Raw genomic sequence first — 14,016 nt, 5'->3', positions numbered from 1 at the left:
TTTGTGTCACAGGAATAGCAAGAAGGCTGACATATGTTGCATTGTTTAAAATACTGGTCAGTCTGATACAGTATACCATAATATCAGACGGGGTTACATAACTATAAACCGTACAGTTTACAGGATTTGGTTGTTGTTAATTCATAAACCAGTATCTTAGTCTGTATATCTTACACTGGTGCTTTACTTTTGAAGGAAGAGCTGATCTTTATTTCAGATTATCAAAGAAAAGTCAGTGTGATTTCTCTTCATATCCTGCCAGTGCTGTGAGTAAAACATGCTAAGCCCTATGTCAACTTGATCAGAAATTAACCTATACCAGTGTTCTTTCTTAGAATGCATATCATGCATCTTAGGTTTTCAGGTTTCTTGATTAATTTAGTCTGCTACTTGCTTTTCTTCAGCAATGTTTTACAGGAGATGTACTATCTTACATCTAACTTTGGAATTGTACAAAGTCACTAGCTTTGATCTCTGGAGTCATTATCAATTCATCAACTTACATTTACCTTGCACATTGCATTATTTGTTACTTTTGGTTTATTTTTAGTTGATTGCTTGATTAGCCATCCTACTGCTATCAGAATATATGCAGTATGAAGATACTGACTTCCATCCAGATTTATACAACATTGTTATTGCATATTTTATGCTATGTATTTGCTTGGACCTAAGTCAACTTCTTCTCTTTCTTGCAATCTGCTTTTTCTCTGTTTTGCATCTTGTCAAATGGTAACATCTATAATAATTCTAATCTAGAATAGTTCTGATACAATTTTTCAGATTATCAATGGGAAAAGAAAACAAATGTGAAAAAAAAATTAAAAATCAAACTATGGTTATGATTGAAAATCTTTGAAGATTCATCTTTACAAAAGAAATAATGTTTTCAAGTTAAATATGAAATGTTATCATCTTGAAGAAATGATTCTTTGATTTGATATAATTATAATTTTATATTTTTTCTTTGGATATTTTCTTATAGGATTTATACATAGTAATGGATATAATATGTGAGAGTGGCGTGAGGTTATATTTCTTTTTGGTATGATTATGTGTGATCATATTTTTTTTCATATAATTTTATCGTGCATGTGCGAAAGTGTGAATCCTTCCGTTCTCTGTTATTATATTTGTCTTTCAATCAATATCTTTCTTTTGATGGTTTAGGGGGAGGAGATCGAAAGGGGGATGTAGTCTTGCAGTATAGTATACAAGCAAGCGGTTTTAGTTGAGGGATTTCGGCCAGTGGATGCGAAATCTTGCGGAGATCAATTTGTTAATCAGGTATGCTAGCAGTCTTTTGTTTGTTTTTTTTAAGAGGGAAGTGACCCTCTCGGTTGAGGTTTTTTATCCACTATTGGGTGGAGGTTTTTTATCTCTGCGTTTTGGAGGAACAACGCAGAGAGGTTGTTCTCAATCATCTAGCAGTGTTCTTATCTCAGATTAGATCAAATCTACAGTAGACTCTTGTAGGCAGTGACGTGATCCTTGTATCCCAATTATTCTCTTGTGATTGTTGTTAGGGTTTAGGGCAAGAGATTGAGATTTGTATATTCATTATTCTCATAGTGGATTATCTCTAATTTACTCGTGGTTTTTACCCTTCACATCGAAGAGGTTTTCCACATATATCTTGGTATTTTATTTGATTGGTTCTATTTAATTCCATTGCATATTATGGTCTTCTAGTATTTGTTCATATACAAAAGTTATTCTTGTTTATATCCCCATCATACGATGCTCAAAGTGTTTTTTAATCTTTAATATAGTTAATCAACTTTTTCTTAAAAAAAATCATTCTTTCTTTTCTTTTTCTTTTATTTTTTATATAATAAAAAATCAAAGTCGGTTGTCAATCTGATTTTTTTTTTTTTTACGAAATCAATGTGATTGATTGAAGTCGTCGATTGTTGTGGATATTATGATGTCAATTTTACTTGAGACATGACTTATCCATTGTGCTTGCTCGAACGGAAGAGAGAAAAATGCTGGATGAGTGTTTTAATCTAATCATCTAACAAGAGTAGTTTTTAGTTGTATGATTTAGTCGCAACCTTAATTGCATAAATTGGGTCATATCATCTTGAGAATAGATTGATGATTTATGCCATTCTTAACCCCATATTGTCATCGTGCGATGATTGTAATTGCTTTTGCGATGGATGGATTGGTTTTTGGTTTAAACCTTGGCATGATTACTAAAAAGTTGAATTGGATTTGATATCCATCTTCTTCTGATCTGATGTAACCTTAATTCTATTAAGTTGGGTGTTAATTTCAAATTTTAAGTCTTTAATATTGAAATACTGGTGGTAGAATGTTTCTTTGTCACCGTGTAATTCGATTCCCAGCTCGTGCAATAAGAATTTACTGTGATGGGAATCCAACATTGCAAAATATAATAAGATATATATAAAATAAAATGTTTACACTATCAACAAAGCACCAGTGGTCTAGTGGTAGAATAGTACCCTGCCACGGTACAGACCCGGGTTCGATTCCCGGCTGGTGCACATACTATTTTTTGTGTGAATCTGAATTAATATAAACACAATAAATGGTTAAAATGTTTGCACTAATCACGAAGCACCAGTGGTCTAGTGGTAGAATAGTACCCTGCCACGTTACAGACCCGGGTTCGATTCCCGGCTGGTGCATATAGAATTTTTTGGTAAATTTGGAAACCAGTTTGAAAAGTCTAAAGATAAGTGGATTGAGATGTCGCCACTATCAGCGAAGCACCGGTGGTCTAGAATAGTACGCTGCCACCGTCTCGACCGGGTTCGATTCCCGGCTGGCGCAATTTCATGTATTTATATAGATAGTCCGCTCTTGCATCGATTCCCGGTTGGGAAGCTACACTCCGTCTCGACCGGGTTCGATTCCCGGCTGGTGCAATTTCATGTATTTTATATATATAGTCCGCTCTTGCATCGATTCCCGGTTGGGAAGCACCAGTGTAGCTTCCCAACGGCTAACGATTGCATCGAACGTCGTGTTCGTGACGTAATATCTACGGTTCTGATAACGCCACGCGTCCACCTTCTCCTCTTTGACACCTAGTATCTTCGAAACTTTATCGTCGCCCCCAATCTCTTCTCCGAGTCAACCCCAACGAGAAGCGAAGGAGAACGAAATCGAAGCAAGGGAGAATGCCGTGCCTTAACCTCTCCACCAACGTGAGCCTCGACGGCGTCGACACCTCCGCTATCCTCTCCGAGGCATCCAAGACCGTCGCCAGGCTCATCGGCAAGCCCGAAGCCGTCCGTCCCCCCATCAATTTGCTCGATCTCGATTCCGCGCTTTGTACTTGCCTTCTAAATGCTGACTACGTTTCTTGCTATGTTCTTTTGGTTGCAGTATGTGATGATAGTCCTTAAAGGGTCGGCGCCCATGTCCTTCGGGGGAACCGAGCAGCCCGCTGCGTACGGCGAGCTGGTCTCCATAGGCGGCCTGAACGCCGACGTCAACAAGAAGCTGAGCGCCGCCGTCGCGGCCATCCTGGAGACCAAGTTGTCCGTCCCCAAATCCCGCTTCTTCCTCAAGTTTTATGACACCAAGGTGGGCGGTTTCGTCCTTTCTCTGCCAAATTGGGGATTTTGGCGATCCTTCTTGATTAGGACTCACCTACATCATCCTCAGCACCATTCTTGATGGTGTAAAATTAACTCTTTTTTTTTTGCAATTAATGTTGTTAATGGTGTATCTCGTTGTGTTTTGCAGGGCTCGAACTTTGGATGGAATGGGTCGACGTTTTAGGGTTTTTATGGCCTTGGTCCTTTAAATCGAGTATGTTGGAGTCAAATGCTATGCATGTTGTCATAAATATAATGGTGTGATCTGTGTGTGACTTTTGGCAAAGTTATCTGTCATCTCTATGCAGATCTATTGCACTTTCGCTAAGTTTCATGGTATCTTTGCTTAAACTGTAGCGTTTGGTCAATCCTTTCTTTGTCTTCTTGGCAGCACTTGGCTTCCATCTTAGCTTACACGACCTTTGTTAGATTATATATTTTAAACTGGATCCATAGAAATGAGACACATGCATCTTTGCTAGGCAAGTTTAACCTTGTTTATTTGTTGGTTGAGATTGCATTGTGAAATAAAAAGAAGAAATTTTGGAATCAGTATGTAATTTCTACCGAAAGTCATTGTTCACTCGAGAGATTTGTAGACACCTGGAAGAGAAAAAAATGGATGAAAACAGATATTTGAATTGACAAACATTGCAGTTAGTTATGTTGTGGTACAGTTGAAGTTGACAATTTCTTAAATCCATCAGGGTCCAAGGCAAGCTCTGTTGTATCCTAGCTTTCACAAAAAGAGAAAAACTATGTCATGGACATTCTGATGATGTATATAGGTTGATAACTATGATTTTGTAAAATACAAGTTACATTTTGAAACACTTTACAGTACATGGTATATTATGTGCCTTTGATGGCAGAAAAGCAAGCTTCTTTCTTATAAGCTTTTATCCCTTTATATTACCTACTATTGGTTAGATATTTTTCTTTTATGGCTTTAATGTTTTATCAAGCATCTCAGTCTACATCTAGTACCATGCAGAATGGAGAAACTATAGCTGCTTTGGTGGAAGACTGTAGCGAGTATGCCAGCTTTTGTAGTACAATCCTAAAAGTTTTTGCTTTGATCAAAGCTGCTACATCTAAACAGTCCTTAAGCATGCACTTCATCTTTGGTCCAAACTCTTCTGCTTAAAATGCTATTATGTGTTGATTGATTGTCACTTTCAGTTCATGAGGATTTTTCCTTAAAGTAATATATTTTCTTGCACTATGAGTATTACTTTAATCATTGCCATGATTTATGAAAAATATCTGTTGTGTTCTGGTTGTCAAGTAAATTCTGCTTCTCGATTGTTATTTGGTAGCAAATGTTATGCTTTATCTTTTTGATGCTTATGAATTTGGATATACTGATAACAGTAGATGAGAGGATCTGCACATGATGATTTATGGTTTTTCTCGATGGAGAGAAGTGTGGAGAATACTTTCTGTCATTTGGTTTTAGTAATTTAACAAGTGGAGAAGAAAAAAATACTTGCTCTTGTTTGCATACAAATTTTGGGAGAGTGGAGAGGAATGGAGGATATAAACGTCACTTCAAACTCCCTATTCTCTCTGTACAAGTGGAGGGTTTTGGAGAGAAAGATAGAAATATAACGAACCTATCTTTTCTCTTCTCTCCAAACAGAGCCTTACTTTTCTCTATGATTAATGCATCTTTGTGGAACATATGTAAGAAATTTTATTAGTGTCCTTCGGATATTTGCACTAAGTGTGGTTGATTATTTGTCCATTGAATGGCTAAAGACTATATGTTATTATCATTATTATGATTCATTAATATTCTTGAAGAAAATGATTTAGCTAAATGTTGGCCTAAATGCTTTAGAAAAATGCAGATGTAACCTCTAATTGGGCCTTTTGAACCAGTGTTACATTCGATTATCGACTTATTACCCTCTCAGTTTTCTATCATGGATCTGCTATCCTGATTGGTAGGTGTGCATGCAATCATACTTTGATTTGATTTCATGATTTATCCATGAAAAGTTTTCCAGACTTCAACTTGTCTCCCATTAATGCTGGGAACACATTCAGTCGCATCCTGGAGTAGGGGAAGGAGCTTATCTATGTTGTTAATCAGGTAGCTCCATGAATGAACTAGTTTTAGAAATTTTTCTAATCCCAAAACAAGCTAAGTGTATTGGTTCAACCCATTGTTCATTCAGGATGTACACCTGGGTGAAAGAGTTAAGAACAAATTAAGGGCTGCCAACGTTGCCTACAGCAAACAGCAGTATGCCTGCTGTCAAAGTAGCACAAGTAGAAAGTTCGGCTCAGAAGGTAGAGATCATAGTGAGGGCAAAAGGAGAAGCATAGAGAAGAACAAACAAGAAATAGAATGTAAGGAACAAAGAGGACTTGCCACCTAAAAAGACTTATTTGTCTTGTTTTTTTATGCATCTACTTCGTATGGGAACTGGACACCGTGATCAATATTTGATGCCGCTGAGCATCAAGAGAAGAGGGATACAGTGTTTCTCTTTTATTCCATTGTAACCCCTTCATGCTTTTTTCTTCGATCCACATCCACAGATGACATTTGCACCAAGCATAAGATACAAATCTATAGGTATTGTCTCAAACTGCAGAGTTCATTAGTATCTTGACTTGTTCTTTAAGATAATGAATGGATTTCAAGGAAACATTGGATTGAAGTATTGAGAGTGAGAGCTTTGATGAGATGTTGAGGGTATTTAGCAGAGTCAAAACATTTGACTATGTGCATAACATGTGTTTATCAAAGGAGTCTTCTGGTCATGTTGAGGCTTATCAAATCTCAAGTGTCTTAAATCATGTAGGATATTTAACTTGATCGAAATATTTGACTACATGTGTGCTTGTACCTTTGTTAGAGACAGTTCACTTGTCAAAGCAGTCTTTATGTAACATATTGTGAATATTAGCCACAAGATTATTAAACTGTTTGCAATTCTTCTATGACAACAATGTATTATCATACATATATCGATTTAAGTGACTTGATGAATCTTCATATTGTGAATATTAGCCGCTAGTGAACTGACAGTAGAGATGAAGATTGTAGTTGTGCTTTAGTATCCAATCTGTGGCATGTAATTGGTACTTGGCATTGCATTTCTTATTTATTTCCTAAAAAGCAGTACCTGCATTTTATCTATGATGTGTGTGTGTGACATGCTTAGGTTCCAATGCAGTGTGAGGTAATTGAGCTTCAAAGTAGGTAGGAGTTTTCACTATGCCTCTTAGCATCAAAGCAAAATTTTAGTTAGCAGTTTCTATAACTAAATATTGATTGGCAAATATATGCCTTCTGATTCATTTCATTACAGTTGACAGCTATAAGTTCCTTGGGATGATAGCATGACATGAACTTCTGCCATTATATCATCATCAATATGTAGTCTTTCCTTTATTGTATTTTGGGGTAACTTCCAGCTGAATTCTTATAATTATGGAGGAGAGTTGCAAGGGGATTCTTCAATTCGCTCGTCTTAGGTTATCTGAGGTATGATGTTAATAGATTTCTACTTATGAATCTCATCACCATAAATAAGTTTAGTGGTCTATCTATGACTGTCACTGATGCTATCATCTTTGATTTGAATTTGCTAATCCTGGATGCCATAGGTTCTCATACTGACTTGTGGAACCAATGTCACATTTTTCTAGTATGTCCAAATTTGATTCATTGCCTGAACTACTGATGCATACCATGTAATCTATTCCTTTCATGTTCAAAATCTACTTAGCATCACTGTGTGTGTGTGTGTGTGTGTGTGTGGTCTTCAATGTAGTCAATGTTTGTCTGACAAGTGTACTGTGTCAGAAATTAGCTGTAGAAAACAAGTGTACAGAACATTGTTTGTAGCAGGATTCCACCATATGATAATACTAGATGGTATACAAACTACCAATCACTTGATACAGTAATCACGGTAGCATAGATTGTAACTCCTTGGAATTATACCATAAGTTAGAAATAGTGTTGATCAACTTGAAGTTAGCATCAGTCTAATGAAAAGCAAATGCAACAAACAATTTATTGCTTTATTGCTATTATGATAAGCTTCAGAGTCAGTGAGGCCTCGAACAAGGACAAGTCCTTTTCCTATTCTATACTCTCCTTTAATGGATGGCATGTCGTTGCCTCCCTCTAAAGCATCGTGTGACTTGGTGTGGTTTAATGATGAACATAATACAGTGGTATTCCTCTTCCCGAAGCAGCACGTAGTGCTCGTGCTGTCTCCATCCTGCTTTCCCTTTCCCTTTCCCTTTCCCTTTCCCTTTCCCTGTATAAAGCAAGTAATAAAAGGAGGGGAGGTCACAGGACGAGCGGTGTACCATCAGGTTGATCTCCTGTCCACCGTCTGATTTATATCATGCGGTGCCTTCTTAAAGCAAGCGGTGCCTTGCGATGCTGCTCCCACTGCACCACTGCCATTGCAGGTACGTACCACTTCCCATGTGCAGTCTCAGCTCTTTCCTTCCCCACTCTCTCTGTGTGTCTCACTCTGCCCGTGTTGGATTTCCTGTGTTCTGCCAGCAAAAGAGACTTCTTCTGACGCACAAAGTCCTGCAGTCCGGTGGTCCATCAGCTCACTTTGCCATTGCCAAGGTCAGTCCAATTCACCCGTCCAAGACCCACCCACCCAGTCTTCTTGTTTCCTTGTGCAACTACTTCTATTGTACCTTAGCATCAAAAGAAACATATATATTATACTGAGATTTCAAAGATCTTGTGGTAGATTAAGCAAAATAGATCTATTGGAGGAGAAGACAAGCATCGAAATCAGCTAATCTATTTTGCTTCGTAGCTCGATGAAGAAGAAAATATTACCAACTGTTTACTCGATCACATTTGTTAATGTTGTTGATCGATCACCAAGGAAACTTGTCATCTATGATTATATTATTTTGCTGGTAAAGCACCATTTTTCGCTTTAGCCAAAGTAGCATTTAGTCTTTTATCAGCAGTTTTAGCGATGTGGATTTGAAAATGTTCTTTAAGTACTTTCTTTGTGAATGCAGAGGAGGAAAGAGAAGGCGGAGGAGATCAAACTATTCACGGGCCGGCCATGGTCATTGAGCCGCTCCAAAAAAGGTCATAAAAGCTAAAAGTCTTCCATCACGCCACCATCATAATGTCTGAACCCTTTTGCCGCTACCATTCAATTCCATTCAACTTCCCCACCTCCTCTTCTTCTTCCCTCTTCCTTCTTACACACTCCACCAGTACAACCTGGTAAAACCTCAAGTGGTGGGAAGCGGTAGCAGTAGTTAGCTCTAAGCCTACAGATATACCACGCCCAAGAAGACCCTGGTTGTCGTGAGCTCTGTCTCTCTCTCTCTCTCTCTCTTCCTTCTCTCGTCTCACAGAATGGAGCCATGTCAGGCAACCGCAGAGGCCGTCGCTTCTCCGAAACCTGCCACCAAGCGGAACCTGCTCAGCTCGCTTATGGAGGCTGCTGCCGGTCTGCAACGCTCTTCTTCCTTTAAGGAGGACTCCTACCTCGCCTCCAGCCTCAAGCCCGCCGAGAAGAAGGCCCTGCAGGAGCTCAAGCAGCTGCTCTCCGCCTCCCCGAAACCCATCTCCATGTGGGGCGTCCCGATCGCCCCTGCCGCTGCCGACGAGCGGGCGGACGTGGTGCTCCTCAAGTTCCTGCGGGCCCGCGACTTCGACGTGGGGGAGGCGCACGCCATGCTGCTGCGGTGCGCGGAGTGGCGGCGGGAGTTCGGCGCGGACGGGGTGGCGGAGGAGGAGATGGTGGGGCTTAAGGAGGTGGAGGGCGTGGTGGCGTACATGCATGGCTGGGACCGGCGGGGCCACCCCGTGTGCTACAACGCCTATGGCGTCTTCAAGGACGCTGCGGTGTACGAGCGCGTGCTGGGCGACGCCGACAAGCTGCAGCGCTTCCTCCGGTGGCGCGTCCAGGTGATGGAGCGCGGCGTCCGCCTGCTCCACCTCCGCCCCGGCGGCGTCAACTCCATCATCCAGGTCACCGACCTCAAGGACATGCCCAAACGCGAGCTCCGCGCTGCCTCCAACCACATCCTCTCCCTCTTCCAGGACAACTACCCCGAGATGGTCGCCAGAAAGGTCGGTGGCACGGCTGGTCTTCTTCCCCGTTGCTTCTCCTCTGCTTCATCCTCTCAACCATGCATCCATCAACCGCAGGTGTTTATCAACGTCCCCTGGTACTTCAGCGTGCTGTACGCGATGATAAGCCCGTTTCTGACGGAGAGGACGAAGAGCAAGTTCGTGATCGCCCGAGAAGGCAATGTGGCGGAGACGCTCTACAAGTGATTCGCTCAAACCTCCTCTGCTCCTCCTCACTGCTTTTCGCCGATGCTGACACCAACTCCTGCCACAGGTTCATAAGGCCGGAGTTCGTGCCGGTGCAGTACGGGGGGCTGAGCCGGCCGGGGGACCTGCAGAACGGTCCGCCCAAGCCGGCCACCGAGTTCGCCATCAAGGGCGGAGAACAAGTAAACCTCGAAATCGACGGCATCGAGGTATATCCAGACACGCATAAACGCCATGGTTGCATGCCTTGCTTAGATCTTAATGTAGTGTAATGATGAGTCAGGGAGGAGCAACCATAGCATGGGACGTCGCCGTCGGGGGGTGGGACGTGGACTACGGCGCGGAGTTCGTGCCGAGCGACGAGGGGAGTTATACGGTCGTCGTGCAGAAGACGAGGAGGATTCCGGCGGGCGCCGAGGAGGCGGTCCACGACGCATTCACCACCAAGGAAGCAGGGAAAATGGTGCTGTCCATCGACAACACCAACTCCCGGAGAAGAAAGGTGGCCGCCTACAGATACTGCGTCCGCAAGCCACCGATGTAGTTGCAGTTACTCGAGTTCCTCTTCCGCCTACTGCGTCAGCTTGCTTTGATTTCGGTCGTTTACGGTAGTGTACGCATGAGTTGGCTTCAATCTCTCGACGTGTATCATAAGGAAATGTAGCCTCTTTTGCCCATATATCTTACGCAGCATGGAATGAATATTAAACACCTTTGTCTGTCTTCTTAGTAGTGACAATCTAAAAGGGTGTGGTTGCGGTGGTCAATGGTAGGCGACGGGGAACGGGGGACGTTGGGCCCGTTCTCACTTCTCGAGGGAACGGTAGGCGGTGGTCAATGTATGGCTTATGGCGGGTTAATTACATATTCCCTGTAGTAAGACCTCATTAGCATTTCGATTCCTAAATTTAAAAAATTTATATTAAAATATTATAGTTATGAAAATAAATATCCTAAATTTAAAAAATTTATATTGAAATATTATAGTTATGAAAATAAAATATTTAGATCCATTTATCGTAATATTATTAATTTTATAAATAAAAATATAAAAATAATAAATTAAAAAAATAATTTTAATATTATAGTTGGTAGTGATCGTCGCGATACCGTTAGGAGCCACAGGGGGCTATTGTGGATGAGAAATGTGACAACAAGATATGAGAGCCGCTCTATATCTACGTCAAAGTTGATACAGTTCGAATGACCCTTTTATCGCTCAATGAGTCGGATGTCGAACAGTCCTTTCATCACTTAACAACTGCGTCAAGAAAATGTCGAACAGTCCTTTCATCGCTTAACAACTGCGTCAAGAAAATGGTCACTCACTGATCAACGAAAGCAAAGTTAGCAACGAAAAGGCCCTTTCGTCGATCCGTAATTACATTGATGCCACACAAATGCAAAATGGCCGCGTGGTGGTTCCCTCGAAGAGCCATGTAAGCGACGCCGCGATGGTTTCCTTCTCCTATTGGGCCGCAGCAGCAGCCGAGGTGACATCCTGTGTTGAAGCATGGAACTGTGATGTTGAAAGCCCTTTGCCAAGTAGGAAGTTCCTCGAGGTTTTGTGGAAGAAGTCTTGCTCGGGATGAACAATACCGGCGCTGAACCCAATCTGGAAAGGGCCCGCCGAGTTTCTACAGCAGTTCGGTAAGTCTGAGGACATTGAAGCTTAGTGTAATACAGAGACTCGAGATATCCTCTTTGTGTTGTCTGTGTCGGATGTCTCACTTTTGGCTTGCAAGTTTGTCGTTCTGAAAGGAGAACTCCCTTTTAATTCTTTGATGCGCAGATTATATTATCAGCACATCGACAATGGCTTCTGGTTTGAACCCACGTAGTGTGGCATTTTGTCATGCAATTGAGGGGCTAGGAAAAGCTAGCCGGATTCCAGAACCTACAATTTGATGTTCTCTAACTTCATATCGATTGGAGATTTAGATGTATGACACAGATAGCGATACTTGATACCGAATTGATTAGTGTGTTTGGTGTTCCTCAAAATTAGAAGAGTGGCAGATGCACTTGAATTAACTGATGATATGCTTGGCCGAGGAGTTTTTCCCAACTTTGGGATGATTAATCTTAGTTAAGACTACATGCAGACTTACCTGAAAGTCAAAAGCATACCTCTGAATGCTAATTCACAAAGCTATTGGCATCCCCGAGGTTGGTGTGTTTAACCAATCTGTTTTGTGGTTGATATGCACAATTCTTTTATGATGGCCTTAAACTTGAATGGACTTTTAAATGGGGAGGTTCGCATCAATCTGATGCAGTCTTCATTATTACCCAAAGAAAACTAGATTAGGTATTGGTTCAATGGAGGTAAGCCAGGATGTAAACCAACGATTCTAGCATCCAACAAAAACAGGTTGATACTTTAGCTGAGGCTCTGTTCTCCTGATCATATGTGGATCAGCAGTCAACCAAATCAATTAAGTTATTTCTTGACATTGTACATTTTACAGCCTGATTGGATCCAAATCAACTCTAATCAGTTCCAAAGTTGACCATTTTAGAACATCATTTAGTCTTATATGCTGTTGTAGCTTGCCACATCTACAGACAATTTCATGGACTGTTCATTTATAAGGAATGCAAGGGTATAAATGGTAAATATAGAGTTGTCTGTGGTTGCATCTTAGGTCCTTTGTGTGGCTTTTAACAGAGGATTTAAAAACTACCTTAGTATTCCTTTTTGGAGGCTTGGTCCATGTGTTTCTGGTCTCGGATATTCCTTTCTAGTATTCGTTTGTAAAGAATCTATGTGGTTGAGATTAAACTATTGAAATAAACATATAGAGTTATTAGGAAAGATAGAGAAAAAAAAGTTCTCATATGTCAACAATTAGATGTAGCTCTTATAGAGGATAAAATGCGGAATTGTTTAAGGTTGTGTGGACATATGCTAAAGAGATATATAAATGCTATATTTAGAACAAGTGAGACAATTAGAATTAGTGTTGCAAGGAGAGGTAGAGAATGACTTGAGAAATCTTTTTTAGGAACTATATATTTTTATTTCAAACAAGAAGATCAAAATATCCATATAGACGGCCCCAAATAGTTGGGACATTATGACTTAATATTATTGTTGTTATAATCATGATAACTTATGTTTATTTTTTCTTATATTCTACAAATTTCTCTGTGTGGATATTAAATTTACTGCCTATGATTTCTTTCTTCCAATCAGTTGTTGCCTTGGTCATGGCTAAGAGGGTATACAAGGCCAAATAATCTATCCAGACTATCTTTCCCATGCTGCTTATCTTTCAAGATGTTACTTACAACGATTTGAGAAATAAATTTGCTATGATAACGAACAAATTTTCATAGATATATCACTTCACTGGGTCCTCTGTGTGTTCCTAACCTGTATTTTTGCTTGCGTTTGATAGTCTATTCACCAGTATCCTTTATTCCTCGATCAAGATAATGTTTGGCTTATATCTTGAATGGATGATTATGGTCAGCCATGTAACAATCTCAATTTCCTTGGCCGCTATCTGCAGAGTCATGATAGATAGCCTTGGCTTCCAGGTTTCTTCTCTAATCTTTTGTTCTCATTTTCTCATATAATTTTGTTGGTTCCTTAAGCAAATTGGGCTACTAAGATTTTATTGGTTTTCTCAAACAAATCAGCTACTAATTTTTTATTATTAACAAAGAGATGAAGGTTCCTCATCTCTGAGATCACCATTTCACCATCACCTCCAACCTTGGGAACAGAAACCCCATGAAATAATGCTGCATGCAATGAACTAGATTGGTGCAATTAAGTCATGTACCATGAGAAGCATAACTGGCAAAAGGGACATCAATGGGTATAAATCAAATTGTCCTAAAGCTCTTCCAAAAGCCACTTGACAAGATCTTCTACCAACTTCATACACTAAAGAAAGCAAGAGAAGGATGTGTTTGGATTATGTGATGACCAACTTTTAGGGTTTCTTTCAGTGTTTTCTGGAGCCCAGAAAGCAGCTTAAATGGCCATAATCTCTTACAATATTTTTCTCATTTTGGAACATGGACAGTGTGTGTGCTGCACATGTTTTAGAAAATTTTATGAAGACGAGGTTGTGTTTTACGTTGTTAAAAGAGAGTTAGTAACTTGAAACATTATAAATCATT

At 40.4% G+C, this 14,016-nt stretch overlaps 2 protein-coding genes, 1 long non-coding RNA gene and 2 other non-coding genes across 7 annotated transcripts; all 5 read left to right on the top strand.

Moving 5' to 3' along the window:
• The first annotated feature begins 2,445 nt into the window (after positions 1-2,445).
• TRNAG-GCC (transfer RNA glycine (anticodon GCC)) lies at positions 2,446-2,516 on the top strand. Its single transcript has one exon. It is a non-coding gene; the product is annotated as a tRNA-Gly (tRNA).
• A 73-nt stretch (positions 2,517-2,589) lies between these two features.
• Positions 2,590-2,660, top strand: TRNAG-GCC (transfer RNA glycine (anticodon GCC)). Its single transcript has one exon. It is a non-coding gene; the product is annotated as a tRNA-Gly (tRNA).
• A 420-nt stretch (positions 2,661-3,080) lies between these two features.
• Positions 3,081-3,906, top strand: LOC103974496 (uncharacterized). The gene is made up of 3 exons (XM_009389351.3): positions 3,081-3,266; positions 3,364-3,564; positions 3,727-3,906. The coding sequence occupies exons 1-3, from the start codon at positions 3,156-3,158 to the stop codon at positions 3,760-3,762; spliced, it is 348 nt and encodes a 115-aa protein (XP_009387626.1). The 5' UTR covers positions 3,081-3,155; the 3' UTR covers positions 3,763-3,906.
• A 1,003-nt stretch (positions 3,907-4,909) lies between these two features.
• LOC103974507 (patellin-6) lies at positions 4,910-10,590 on the top strand. Of its 3 annotated transcripts, none has more exons than XM_065140323.1 (7): positions 4,910-8,021; positions 8,119-8,190; positions 8,604-8,895; positions 8,968-9,672; positions 9,751-9,875; positions 9,947-10,088; positions 10,163-10,590. In XM_065140323.1, the coding sequence occupies exons 4-7, from the start codon at positions 9,031-9,033 to the stop codon at positions 10,421-10,423; spliced, it is 1,170 nt and encodes a 389-aa protein (XP_064996395.1). In that variant the 5' UTR covers positions 4,910-8,021; positions 8,119-8,190; positions 8,604-8,895; positions 8,968-9,030; the 3' UTR covers positions 10,424-10,590. The 3 variants fall into 3 exon arrangements, with proteins under 3 accessions (XP_064996395.1, XP_064996396.1, XP_018676067.2); XM_065140324.1 differs by having other exon boundaries at positions 8,604-8,901; XM_018820522.2 differs by lacking the exons at positions 4,910-8,021; positions 8,119-8,190 and having other exon boundaries at positions 8,694-9,672.
• Positions 10,591-11,282: 692 nt separating this feature from the next.
• LOC135631352 (uncharacterized) lies at positions 11,283-13,426 on the top strand. The gene is made up of 2 exons (XR_010494364.1): positions 11,283-11,529; positions 11,672-13,426. It is a non-coding gene; the product is annotated as an uncharacterized LOC135631352 (long non-coding RNA).
• Positions 13,427-14,016: the final 590 nt, after the last annotated feature.

Source organism: Musa acuminata, chromosome BXJ3-2 (genome assembly GCF_036884655.1).
Source record: "Musa acuminata AAA Group cultivar baxijiao chromosome BXJ3-2, Cavendish_Baxijiao_AAA, whole genome shotgun sequence".
NCBI lineage: Eukaryota > Viridiplantae > Streptophyta > Magnoliopsida > Zingiberales > Musaceae > Musa > Musa acuminata.
This window is presented reverse-complemented; position numbering and strand designations above follow the sequence as displayed.

Coding starts and splice junctions, on each gene's coding strand:
- LOC103974496 (XM_009389351.3), top strand. CDS start 3,156: ATGCCGTGCCTTAACCTCTCCACCAACGTGAGCCTCGACGGCGTCGAC. Junction 3,267..3,363: donor TCATCGGCAAGCCCGAAGCC/GTCCGTCCCCCC, acceptor TTTTGGTTGCAG/TATGTGATGATAGTCCTTAA. Junction 3,565..3,726: donor TCAAGTTTTATGACACCAAG/GTGGGCGGTTTC, acceptor TGTGTTTTGCAG/GGCTCGAACTTTGGATGGAA.
- LOC103974507 (XM_018820522.2), top strand. CDS start 8,953: ATGGAGCCATGTCAGGCAACCGCAGAGGCCGTCGCTTCTCCGAAACCT. Junction 9,673..9,750: donor CCGAGATGGTCGCCAGAAAG/GTCGGTGGCACG, acceptor CATCAACCGCAG/GTGTTTATCAACGTCCCCTG. Junction 10,089..10,162: donor TCGAAATCGACGGCATCGAG/GTATATCCAGAC, acceptor ATGATGAGTCAG/GGAGGAGCAACCATAGCATG.